The 12,245-nt window shown below is 29.5% G+C and overlaps 1 protein-coding gene across 6 annotated transcripts in view; it reads left to right on the forward strand.

The window, feature by feature from the left end:
- Window positions 1–1,012: 1,012 nt before the first annotated feature.
- The window catches only part of Cdase (neutral ceramidase), a 41,290-nt gene continuing 30,057 nt past the window's right edge, over window positions 1,013–12,245 (forward strand). The window contains exons 1-7 of one of the 6 annotated variants that reach the window (XM_072889503.1): window positions 1,013–1,297; window positions 2,860–2,940; window positions 8,631–8,807; window positions 9,078–9,221; window positions 9,625–9,801; window positions 9,895–10,022; window positions 11,044–11,242. In XM_072889503.1, the coding sequence (XP_072745604.1) occupies window positions 8,661–8,807; window positions 9,078–9,221; window positions 9,625–9,801; window positions 9,895–10,022; window positions 11,044–11,242 (795 nt within the window). In that variant the 5' untranslated portion in view covers window positions 1,013–1,297; window positions 2,860–2,940; window positions 8,631–8,660. Of the gene's footprint in view, window positions 1,298–2,859; window positions 2,941–3,040; window positions 3,463–4,176; window positions 4,285–8,630; window positions 8,808–9,077; window positions 9,222–9,624; window positions 9,802–9,894; window positions 10,023–11,043; window positions 11,243–12,245 lie in introns of those variants that run through there. The other 5 variants (XM_072889504.1, XM_072889500.1, XM_072889502.1 and 2 more) reach the window with 5 other exon arrangements.

Raw genomic sequence — 12,245 nt, forward strand, 5'->3', positions numbered from 1 at the left:
TATTAAACCGAACATTTTTTGTCGCCATGTTAGGGTTTTGAATTACGAAAACTTAAAAAACTACTCGACTCTGCAGCTGACACAAACTCAAGAAGCAGTAGATAAGTGTAATAAACATAATGACGTCCGATAAACAGCATATCATACATTGCATGCTTTTCACGTTCCAATTTTTAAAAAATTCTAATGAGGCTAAATAAATGATCTGTTCAGCCTTAAGGGAAAATGTTGTATCTTACAGCATATGTAAAAAGTGGTTCCAGAGATTCCAGAAAGGAAATTTTAATCTCGCGGATATGTGCATTTGATGGGACATGAAGGGTATATTGTATGAGTTACTAACAATAAGTGAAACCGTGATCGCCAAGCGTTATCAGTAACAACTTAATTATTTGAGTGATGCAATTGAGCAGAAAAGACCGTTTACCTAGTTTAATGAGACTAGGCAAGTGATACTGTTGCATGATAACGCAAGGTCGAACACATATGGCTATCAAACTATCAATATATTTATATGAATCACCATATATTCGTTCAGTGGAGAAGTTCTCTCTCACACGGTTTATTCTTCAGACTTATCGTTAGCGCCTTCATACTATCATTTGTTCCAGTCTCTATAACACCAGTTGGTCGATTAGCATTTTAAAACGTTCAAAGATGTTGATAAAAGCATTGGCAAATTTATTCAAAACTGCCATCTTTTTACCGAGAAAGAATTCGTTAGCTACCTATTTTGGTGACAAAAAGTAAAATAGATTCTAATGGAGATTACTTCGTAGATTAAAATGTAACTTAATTTTTATAAATAAACAATAAATTTATTGAAGATCGAGAATTAATTTGTACACCTAATAATAATGTAATTCAGTGGGCATAACGTTAACGCAACGTTTCTAAATTGTCAAGTATATTGAATGAATTTGTGATACTTTAGAAATAATGTGTGAATTTTCATCTTAACTTTAATAGAAAAATGAAAAATGTAATATATTTACGTGAATGTAAAAAAATTTTGTGATATTATTGCTTAACTTTTAAACATTAAAATTATGTCCAATTTTATAACGAAAACAAGATGTTTTTTAAATACATACGTGTGCTATCCTGAAAATCTGTAATTCGATAGAACACGTCGCGATATAAATGCAATTTGTAAAAATCTTACTCCTCGAGCAAGATAAATAAAAAGATAGCCTCCGGAATCATAACGATAAGAGATAAACCTTTTTGAAATAATCTGTTCTGCTAAACCTAACCGAGAGTGCACAAGACGATAATCCTAATGACACGGGCATTTGTAAGTATTTATTATTTATTAACTCGCATTAATGTATAAACATATTTATTTTATTATATATCGTGATATTACGTAAATAAGTTTTTTTGTATTAAAGATATCGTATTAAAGGTAGTATCGCTTCTTTTTCTGGTCACGTCGTATGGCAATATTTCTCTTCCCACAAAGGCAAATATTATTGCCTTACGATTATGCACGAGCGATTAATGTGCACATATATTTTCAGCATGAAAGATTTGAGATCAGAGATTGCTCTTGCTTCGAAAAATTATAGAAGAGATATAGTCGGAAAAATAATGCTCGAACTGTTATGCGCGAAATCGTCATATCAGAATCAAGAGAAACAGCGTTCGATATTTAATATATTTTTTACTATGTACAATCTGCATTTACATCCGTTTACTATTTGTTCTCTCACAGGTAATATTTTTATTCTATTTGCACTTGAATATTTAGCAAGAGATATTTAATTGTATTATATTTGTCGAAATTACAAAGTCATGCGTAATTTACAGTTTGAATTTTTCTTGCGTCCAAAAAAAATATTTATATAAATCATAAAATTGTTTAAATCGTTGCTTCATATTTAAAAATCTTTCTGGCATTTACAGTTTATTTCATACACTGTAAACCGTAATAACTAGAAATTATTGTAAAAGCAATAAAATTTTTCAATGCATGAATAATAATTGTAATGTACAAAGATATAAATTATATATATTTTATATTCTAACATGGATTTAAAAAATTATTTTTTTTACTTTTTATTTTATTTTATTAAATGGCTAATGAGGGTAGCAGTTAAGCTGGTAGGCTAGCTAACTAATTAATTATTGACCAAATTAATAATTAATAATCAATGTTAATGAAAAGTTTGCTTTTTAGATCGCATTATACAAACGTGTACGATAATATATTCCATATCCTTGTTCTAAACTTATATATAAAGATTCTTTTGCATATTATATATGTATATAAGATCCATTTATATATCTAAAGATTCCTTTATTGATTATTATTATCCATTGAATCATATCCACATCATTTGCGTTTATGTCAGATTATAATACTATTGTCGATTAAAATAAATTAGAATACATAATTTTAAAGATAAAATTGATGTTATATGCATAATACCGATTATTAGTACGGCACGTGACCTAATCAATAATATAAAAGATTCAATCTTAAGCCTTAAATTAAACTCTATTATTCCGACTGAAAGCTTTTATAATTAGTGCGGCTTATAATTGAATTTAACTTTCACCGATTATATGCTACTTTATCACAATTTAATTGTATTCGAATAATGATAATAATTAAAAGAAAGCAATGTATATATTACCTACAAATTATTTTTCTTTTCTCTTCCGTAAAATTTGACTAAAACAATTGCTCTAGTAACGTTCAAATCGTACATAACATATTTTTTTTACCAGTACATGTTTTGATCACGACACAATTCCGTGGCAATTATTGTCTCTAATCACAGTCATAACAGTGATTTTCCCTACACCGATTTATGTACCTGTATGTGTACGGTTTTCATATATTGTGTCAAGGCAGGAGAGCAAACGAGAGAACGAAAGGCACAGAGATACGGAGTCGGCAACACGAGCAACGAGAGAATAAGCAGTCTGATGGTATGTGTGTGTATATCTGAATAAGAATAGCCGTAAAATCGTTTCCGTTTCCCCTTCTTTCTCGCCTCCGACCATGTGAGTCCCAACGTTGGGTTTGGTAGACGAACGGGGAGTCTTCATGATGACAGGCCGGCGACGGCATGTTTGTGACGCGGTCCCAACTGGTGCCTTCATATGATCCCTTTTCCTATGGACATATTCATCGGGACCAACCGACTTCTGTGAAACGATTGCAGTGCGAACCTCTCGCTCGGAATCGTTTATCATATATATGTGTCAATGCTTCAACTAAGTGGTGCGTGCATCTAGATTAGTCATAGTTGGTCAAGTTTTAAACGGTACGAGAGTTCCACGTAAACCCAGTCATACAACAGCAGTGTTATATTTCTCTCTCTTCTTATCTCACTGATAGCCACATGACCTGAAGTGGCGAAGTTTTTCGAGTGCGCTGATTGAGTGATAATTAATTTATTAATATTTATTTATATTGCAAAAGTATAATCAGCATTGGTTAAAATTGAAGTAAGTGTGATTTATTAGTGTGCAATTTAAAAAAGAAAAAGAAAATTAAAGTCTTCTTATTACTTCTTTTCATTTATATTACATTTCATGCTTCAAGTGAGATAATAACTGAAAAATATTCTCTTTGAGATAATTATTTGTCATTAGGATTCTTTTTATCTTTTAATCGTATCAATGTTCAATAAGTATATATATCATCTTAATCTTATCACAAGATATGTGATATATATCAATATGATTAAAGTATAAATATTAGCATTTAAATGCATAATCCATTGAAAGTGTTATGCATATATTTTGATATTAACTCAATTGTTTGCTACGTATAAGAAAATTATCTCACAGATTATCAAATTATTCAAATATATATTTTTACAGTAGAATAATAACGTGATTAATAATGTGATTAATAACGTTATTAATAACGTGAAACTTTATGATATTTATTTTTCACTTTGTGACTTTTATTGTCGATAACATACAATGATAAATTAAATTAAACCACTTTTGGAAATTAAAAAGTAATGGAAAATAAAAAATTAAATATTAAAGTAAGAAAAATATTAATAAAACTTAAAATTTAATAAAATTTTTAAATTTTTGAATAATTTTAAATATTTAAGTTTAAATATAAAAGCTAAAAATAAATAAAATATACGTAAAAAATTGAAATGCAGCTATATTGAAATATAAAAGAATCATGCCACAAATAGCGTCAAGATATTTCGTGAAAAGTGAAAGTGCCAGTTGGTATAACTGATACAATCGTTTATCTTGTCGAAATTTAACAGCATCCGGTTCTCTTACTTTTATGTTAGTCTCGTGAGTATACATAATTCGGTAGTTTAAGAGAAAATGATTTTCTTGATTGACTAGAGTAGTTTAGCGTTAATAAATTAAGCATTGTCTGCAGAAAGTTGTGTATATAAAAATTACATAATAATTTATAATCTATGTTGGCAACGCAATCGTTTCGTAATTATTCAAAGTGGCGCAGTAGGTCACAATTGAGAAGATCAACGTTCTCTCTGAAAGATAATTGTGTGTGCGATGTAGACGATTATCTGCATCTTTCATTTAATTATGATATTTTCAATCATCGTTAAGCGTTTAATTAATCGGTGGTAATTAAAAAATTGCGTGGAAATGGTTAAACGAAAAATTTTGAAATAACGTAAGAATAACGTTAAAGAGGAAATAGCTTTAAGGTTGCATTAGAAGATGAATTGGCTGAATTGGAGTGCTAAATTGTTAGGAATAAGCTCAAATAGCTCATCTCTAGAATATATTTAATCAAAACGTATCAAGAAAAATATGAGAACGTAAATTGAATTAAATTCGTTAACTGTAATATTTATATTATTTTATGTGATTCGCCTATCTCGGAGTCTATAGTAAATCTTACGAGGAAACTAGCTGATATTTGTTTGTGATTCATACTTAACTAGTATTTGTTTGTAATTCATGTTTGCTATAATTTATTATTTGTGCAAGAGATTGCATACGAAATATAAACTATACAAACACAACTAATACACAGTAAATCGGGATACACTAGTAGTGATTACATTTTTATCAAATATTGACAAAAATAAAAAACGTCACAAAACACAGGAGACATTCATGAAATATTATCGTTGCACTGTGTATTCGGTTCGGCATATTTTTATTTTAATTTTTGACATCAATCACAGTTTTTTATAATTATCAACGTATAGTCAGACTTAGTTGTGAAAGCATGATTGAGTAATTTATCGCTATGCACTTTATGAAAGATTTATTTTTTGCTTTCAATTTTTTTGTGTAACTCAGTTTTCAGTTTGACATCTATTTTTAATGAAATACTAATAATAAATGATCGATGTTGAAAGGAAAAACATGTTTTTCATTTTTAACTCTTTTAAATATCGTATTCAAATGAAATCAAAATATGCAAATAAATTTTTATTTTAAAAGATGTGAAAAGCATTACGAAACAAATAGAATATATAAGTTACATGCACATTATATTCTCACGGAAATTCTCTGAGAATGCTTGATAAGACAGCTAACGTTTCACATGCAGCGACCTAATATTAGTCGACAATATATGAGAAAGAAAAAATACGTTGGATCAGAAGAAAGTTTAATTAGTTCTTTTAATTAACGTTACGAAACTTGTGTCTTCACTTCCTTCATCACTATTGAACGACCTAGATGTAGAATGTTTAACATTATTATGCTCGTCATATCGCTTTTACATTTCATCAATTTTAGTTACTAAGTTTGTATTCCAGTAGCTACATTACATCAAGACATTATTTTACATTTTCATATGCTAATTCATCGTGATTTCAACACAATTTTAGTCACAAAATATACAGCAAAATTTAAGGTATCACAAAAAAATGTATGCTGATTTTTTTATTTTCTTTTTGAAAACTTTCTAAAATTAATAATGAAAGTAAGAATTTAAATAAGTGAATATATAAATAAAATATTTGTACGATAAAATAAAAAATTTATTATGAATTTATTAAAATTATATTCAAACAATGCTATTGCTGTTATATGATTAAAATTCTAAAGATTGTTCAACAAGAGAGAACAATGAAAATTTCAGATGACATATTCCAAAACACGTGCGATTATGTGATCACATATGTATTACAATGTACATAAATTCCACGGGTTCTGCATTCGACGTGCATATTTAACATGCATGTGTAACGTTTTATTAAAACGCATAAAATGTCAAGCTTATTCCTACATATATATACTTATGTATATATGTATACATATGTACCTTGTGTATTATTCATGGACCGCGTACACATATACCTCGCCATCGGTAACGCACTCGTTTGCAGCAACTGACGTGACGCACGTGCTATCCATATAAGACTTCATCTTAACAACATACAGTAGACATGCCTATTATATATTTTTTTAGAAACAGGAGGACAGATAGATAATAATTTATCATTCGTTTTTATGTGATTTTTGTTCTAGAATTTTGCATTTCTTGCACGCGCTCGTGTAATCTTTTTTACATCATGTCTTCTCTCAGTTATATTCTTTATAATAAAAAAATAAGTAAAAAATTGTTTGTGTAAAATTTAGAAGGTAAGAGGAAAAATAATAAATAAATAAATTTAAAATTTTTTGTGTGAAATCCAGGATATGAGAAGAAAAAGAGATAATATTCTGAATAAATATATAAAACTAATGTGGTTTATCAAATTAACTGCAATAACTGTAAGGCATCTTATGTTGGACAGATTTTTAAAATGCTAAAAACCAGAATATCAGAACATAGACTTCACATCAACAGACACAACACTAATAAGTCTGTTATAACCAATCATAGACTTGAATACAATTATGACTTTGATTGGAATATAACGTAGAAATATTAGATTAAATCTCCTTTTACAACAAAAGATTAATTTCTGAAATGTCGTTTATCAAAAGACAAGTTAACGGTTTGAATTTACAGACTGACACGAAAAATTTATCACTAACATACTGTGACGTAGTAAACAAACTTTCAAAGATTTAAATGCCACGAGACGATATATAAACTCCTATTTCTTGTTGTTTTTTGACAGTAATCGATCGTCTTACGACTATTTAACGGCTTTACTTTCTGGATTGTTTTGTAACAAAAATCTATCTTGAAGATAAAAATATTGTACAGCTTAGTGACTTTAATCATACTAATTTAACTATTCTTAGTATATAATTTTAAATCTTGGATTCCAGGATTCAATTGATATTTTTAAGTCAAGTCATTATTCTCGAAAATACTTCCTGGCTTACAAACTAATAAAGTATTTCTTCATTTCTTCTTTATTATAATCTCTTTTTTTACATTACATATATTCTGTTTAGTTCTAATCGATTTAACAGCTATTTTTGTACTATTACTCAATATTGTTCTATTATTTAGCTCAACGTTCACAATATTATTTTCTTGCGCTGAAGAGAGCGAAAAATGTTCGCCTTTATTTGTATTTATTCTTTTTAGATTGTATAAATACTTTATATTGTTAATATATCCGTTTTTTTTATACCAATATACTAATATAATACTGGATTTGTTTTGTAGCCGTTATTTATTAACTACTTGTTTGCTCTTTACAGTCTACTTATTTTTTAATTCTTTATAATGATATATTTGCATAATAATTTGCATATAATCCTATCAGTACCTGTATATATTTGCGGTACCGTAATGGACTTTGTTTTGGGTTGACAGCTATCACGTTTGTCGACCGATACTGTTTGTTAAATTATCTTAAAAAAAAAATCCCTTTTTAAGCGGCAAATGGATGGAAGATGTGTGTATTCTAAACCCTCTTTATAATCTTCGCATCCCTCTGTATATTTCGTAAACGCAGTTTTCTCGTAAAGAAACATTTTTACCGCTACATGTGACAGTAGCCTTATAAGTTGACGTTCAACCGAAAGTGAAGTCACGTAACGTAGAATGCTCGTGAAAGTTTTATTTATACTTTTTTCGCCTTCAAATACCACGGATCAGTGAAAGTCGTTTTGCATTGCCACCAGTTGTCCTTGAGTTGCTCCAAAGATCAATATTTTTCTCTTATCGTTTCAATTAGCGATTAAAATGTATGCACGAGCAGCAAAAATAATAAATGCTTTGAATCAACCTTAAAACAATAGCCACTAATTATATGAGCCAGGTGTATTGAATATTGATGTTCTGTGTTATCTTTTCCTTATATATATATATATATATATATATATATATATATATATATATATGTGTGTACCTAAGCGGGTACAATAATTATCTTTGATAAATAACACGATAAGCTTATCGGAATATTTCCCGATGGTGGTGCACACAATAAATTCAATTGAATTTTCACAACATAATAAATTCGTTCAATATTAGATTTTTCTCACATGAGCTTCCTCGAAAAGTTTTTGCACACAGTACAAATTCGCAAATAAAAATCTTTATCTGCAATAATGACATCCTTGCGTTATCGCATTCTGAACAAAAAAAAAGTCTAAAAAAGATAATTGAAGATGATGACGTTTATCTTTATACTGACTACGTCAATAATAAAGCTAAAATAATTACGCGGAACGACAGCAAGAATTGTTTAAGAGAGATATTCCTGCGGTTATCTGTTCATTTCATTCTTTGCTTTCAGTCCGATTAGCCAAGAGGCTCGCAAAACTGAATGGATACTTTGGTGCCGTTACTTCTAAGAACTCGGGGTTTATCTACATTATGGCTTCTCATGTTACTATTACCTGTCACTCTTGCCTCCTACAGTATCGGCGTGGGAAGAGCTGACAGCACAGGACCTACGGCGGAAATTGTTTTTGTTAGTATTCTACAATGTATACTTTGCACAGAATTAATATTTTTAAGTAAGAATGTGACGGACGAATTTATTTTAATGAAGTAATCCCTGATATCATGTTAAAAAATAAAATATTATCAAATATTAGATTATTAGATTAAAATCAAAATTATCAAATTATATTTAATTGTAAAATTATCGAAAAAATAATTAAAGATAACAAGATACATTCGTAGCTAAATTGACAAATCAAAAAAGAAATAATCAAATAGATTGCATTGCATGTTTCAGATGGGCTATGCGAAAATAGATCAGAAAGGAAATGGACTGCATCTCCGGACGTTTTCCAGAGCATTCATAATTGACGATGGTGTAGAAAGATTTGTGTTCGTGAGCATCGACAGTGCGATGGTATGCAACGACATCCGACAGGAGGTAACCATTTTTCTTAGTTACACAATAGATTACACATAGAGAGGTTCTATTTCTCTTTGGTTGATTTTGTATAACGTATAATAAAGAAGTTAAATATATTTATCTTGTAATTTTTATTCATTTTTTTTGTATTCACGTACTTGATAAAAGTATAGACGTATAACGTAAATTATCTATTAATTTTTATTTTCTTTCACATTATTTTTACATATTATATAATGCAAAAGTCAAAAATTGTTTGTTTCTTGGCGCATCTCATTGCATAGATAAGTGCGCAATTTGTGTATTTTTTTTTTTTTTTTTTTTTTTTTTACGAGAGCATGCGCTTTTATCGTAAAATAAAAACATAACAATCAAATACATCATCATCACGTGATAATAATCGCGACTTTTTTCGCCGCAGGTATTGCGCAAATTGCGGATCCAATTTGGCGATATGTACACGGAGAGAAACGTGATGATTAGTAGCACGCACACACATTCAAGCCCGGGTGGTTTCATGCTCGACGTGCTCTTCGATTTGACCACATTTGGCTTCGTCAGGGAGTCGTTCGATGCTATCGTTAATGGCATAACGAAGGTGAGTCGATCTGTAAACAACAATTGCACGGGCGATTCGCTTGATTAAAGACAATAACTGATATAATAATCGATATTTATTTTGATCTTGCAGAGCATCGAACGTGCACACGATGCCGTTGTACCTGGAAGGATTCTCATTATTCACGGTCAAGTTTTAGACGCCAACATTAATAGGAGTCCGCAAGCGTACCGCAATAACCCGAAATCAGAAAGAGATAAGTAAGTGATAAAGTGGCTGCAATTATTTTAAAGGATGAACAAACGTTTGTAACGTAATGTAATATCTTATACATTCGTAAAAGTGTTTTCTATTTTAAAAGAACCAAGGAAATTTATGTATTCACTCCAAATTCTTAATTAGATTTTTACAGAGAGACACTGATAATCGCACACACTTATTTATGCCATCTGCTTAATTTTTTAATTTTAACCGATGCAAAGTAGATTTTTAATACAAAACAATGAATTATTATGTATAATTATTACGAATAGTATTTATTGATCGCATTACGAGAAAATACATATTATATACATATATAGCCTTGAATGCGAATATTACAACATGCTCAGATAACAAACGATCAATCCATGCTGCATTTGCTTAAGCGAATTGCAGAATGCATTAAGTACATACACACTGAATATTCTAGTTATTAATTCTCATTGTCAGAATACTCAAAGTATTTATGTTTATTACGTGTGACATCTGTACAACATAATTTAATAATATTATTTATTACATTGATATATTAATATTATTATATTATTATATAATTATTATTATTATATAATAATTATTATTATTATTATGGATAGTATAGATTATGACATTACGAGAATATATTGTATTATACGGGCTTACATTCGAACATAGATATATAGCAATATGCTGAGATAACGAATGATCCATTCATGCTGTAATTGCTTAGTAAGGGGATTGTAGACTCCCTTAGTACATATTGAATATTCGGGCTATTAATTCTCAGAATTACTCAAAGCATTCGTGTTTATTGCGTGTTACATCATGTGCAACATATGTATGAGTATGACCATATGTTTGCAAGCCTATATAAGGGCTTGCATTTTGCGAAAATATCTCGTATATGCGAACATCTACTTATTGATGGTCCGTTTCAATATTAATTGAACCATCAATTATAATACTTTGAAATTTGTCGTCGATAATGCGCTTTTCGAAAGAGGCTTACAAACAGATTAATCTTTTCTATTTTGTTACTAGATACGAGTATGACGTAGACAAAATACTAACGCAGATGCAATTTATTGGAGCCGATGATAAGCCTCTTGGTGTTATAAATTGGTTCGCTGTACATCCGACTAGCATGAACAATACCAATCGTCTAGTCTCCAGCGACAATATGGGTTATGCGTCAATCCTTTTTGAGAAAATGATGAATAATAATTTCGCAATCGGCAAGGTAAGCCTCCGTTAACGAATAGGCATCGCTTATGATAAATTATGTCGTTATAGATTAAGTCGACGTTGTATGTACACAATACAAGAGTTATACTGATGCTCTGTATATACATATATAACATACAATATTAGTAACATATACATAGTGTCTCACGTCGAAATTGTTAAAATTAATCAGCTGTTATTTTTAAATGCATAAAAGAACCAGGGAAAATAAAATAGCTTTTAATAGAAGATATTTGACATTTATTTACATATGTATTAAAAATAGGAAATGTTTTCATCATTTAAACATTTATAAAAAATACCAAATGTAGATAATTCTTTTCGGGAACTGTATAAACAATTTTGAGATGTCACTTGCCACGCGCACAAAAAAGACTTGATTTCTGTTTCAATTTTGACGGTACTACACGCTTTGAAAATATATATATTGATATTAAGATTGTCGATATATTTATAGCACTTTTTTATAAACATATTTATAATATTTACTAAATGATAAAAATATTTCTGATTGTCTTTAATTTATATGTAAATAAAACTGCCAAATGTGTTCTTTTAAAAGATATTTTACGTTCCATGTGCATTTAAAAATGACGATTGGTTAGTTTCAGCAGCTTCCGTGACACTCTACTCGTATTGTGGATATTGTGTTGTAAGAAAAAAAATTGAATGAGCTTTACGGCAAATTCTAATAAATCGTGTGAAATGAAATCCACGAATGTTTCGACATTAAAATAAATGTGCACATTTCGTGTATGTATGTACATACATTTATAAATATTGCAAGTCGCGTGTGGATAGCAGTTTTACGAGCTTCTCCGTTCTCGTGTTCTATGTGCACAGATAATTGCGTACGTCCTGCTATTATTTTTTTGTTGTTGTTATTAAATTCCATTCGTCCTTGTCATATTGACGCTGCATATTTTGCATTTTTTCTCTTTGTTTTCTTCCTTCTTTTATCTCTTGACTATTAATACTAATCGCTGTACTACGATAAC

This window comes from Anoplolepis gracilipes, chromosome 4 (genome assembly GCF_047496725.1).
Source record: "Anoplolepis gracilipes chromosome 4, ASM4749672v1, whole genome shotgun sequence".
Lineage (NCBI taxonomy): Eukaryota > Metazoa > Arthropoda > Insecta > Hymenoptera > Formicidae > Anoplolepis > Anoplolepis gracilipes.